General features: G+C 70.3%; 1 protein-coding gene across 1 annotated transcript; it reads left to right on the plus strand.

Moving 5' to 3' along the window:
* Positions 1–44: 44 nt before the first annotated feature.
* On the plus strand, positions 45–1,066 carry USP21 (ubiquitin specific peptidase 21; the record flags this gene model as incomplete). Its single annotated transcript, XM_035312924.1, has 5 exons — positions 45–178; positions 282–346; positions 447–550; positions 650–815; positions 944–1,066. Coding segments are annotated over 5 exons (592 nt in total), but the record flags the coding sequence as incomplete, so codon positions are not given.
* Positions 1,067–1,075: the final 9 nt, after the last annotated feature.

Here is a 1,075-nt window from a genome sequence, read left to right on the forward strand (position 1 = left end):
GGGGGGGGCACCCATGGGTGCTGAGGGCCCCGCGGTGCAGCCAGCAGGACGCGCAGGAGTTCCTCAAGTTCTTCATGGACCGGCTGCACGCCGAGATCAACCGCAAGGGCCGCCGCACGCCCAGCATCCTCGCGGACACGCGCCGCGCCCCCGCGCCCGAGGACGCCGACACGCTGAGGTGAGGGGACACGGGGAGGGGGGGGGGGCCCCCCCCCCCCCCCCACCCCCATGGGGGGGGGGAACACAACGAGCCTCACTGCCCCCCTCTCGGCCCCCCGCAGCGACGACGAGCGCGCCAACCTGATGTGGAAGCGCTACCTGGAGAGGGAGGACAGCAAGATCGTGGGTGAGCCCCCGGCCCTCGGGGAAGGGGGGGGGGTCCCCGGCCCTTCGGGCCACCCCTCGGGACCGGCCTGACCCCCCCCCCCCCTCGCCCCCACCCCCAGACCTCTTCGTGGGGCAGCTGAAGAGCTGCCTCAAGTGCCAGGCGTGCGGCTACCGCTCCACCACCTTCGAGGTCTTCTGCGACCTCTCCCTGCCCATCCCCAAGGTAGGACGGGGGTCCCCAAGCCGCGCCGCCCCCCCCACAACCCCCCCCTGCCCCTGCCGCCCCGTGAGCCCCCCCCCCGTTTCCCCCCGTGCCCCGCAGAAGAGCTTCGCGGGCGGGAAGGTTTCGCTGCACGACTGCTTCAGCCTCTTCACCAAGGAGGAGGAGCTGGACTCGGAGAACGCGCCCGTGTGCGACAAGTGCCGGCAGCGGACGCGCAGCACCAAGAAGCTCACCATCCAGCGCTTCCCCCGCGTGCTGGTGCTGCGTATCCTCGGGGAACCTGGCTATTTTATTTTTTTTTTGGGGGGGGGGGGGGGGGGTTTTTTTTTTTTTTTTTTGGGGGGGGGGGGGGGTCCCAGCCGGGTGCCGTCCCTTAACGCGGGGCAAACGCAGACCTCAACCGCTTCTCCACCACGCGCTACTCCATCAAGAAGTGCTCCGTCTTCGTCGACTTCCCCCTGCAGCAGCTCAACCTGCGCGAGTTCGCCAGCGAGAAGGCGGGTAAGGGAAGGGGGGGGGGGGGGG

Source organism: Oxyura jamaicensis (assembly GCF_011077185.1).
Source record: "Oxyura jamaicensis isolate SHBP4307 breed ruddy duck chromosome 25 unlocalized genomic scaffold, BPBGC_Ojam_1.0 oxy25_random_OJ67924, whole genome shotgun sequence".
NCBI lineage: Eukaryota > Metazoa > Chordata > Aves > Anseriformes > Anatidae > Oxyura > Oxyura jamaicensis.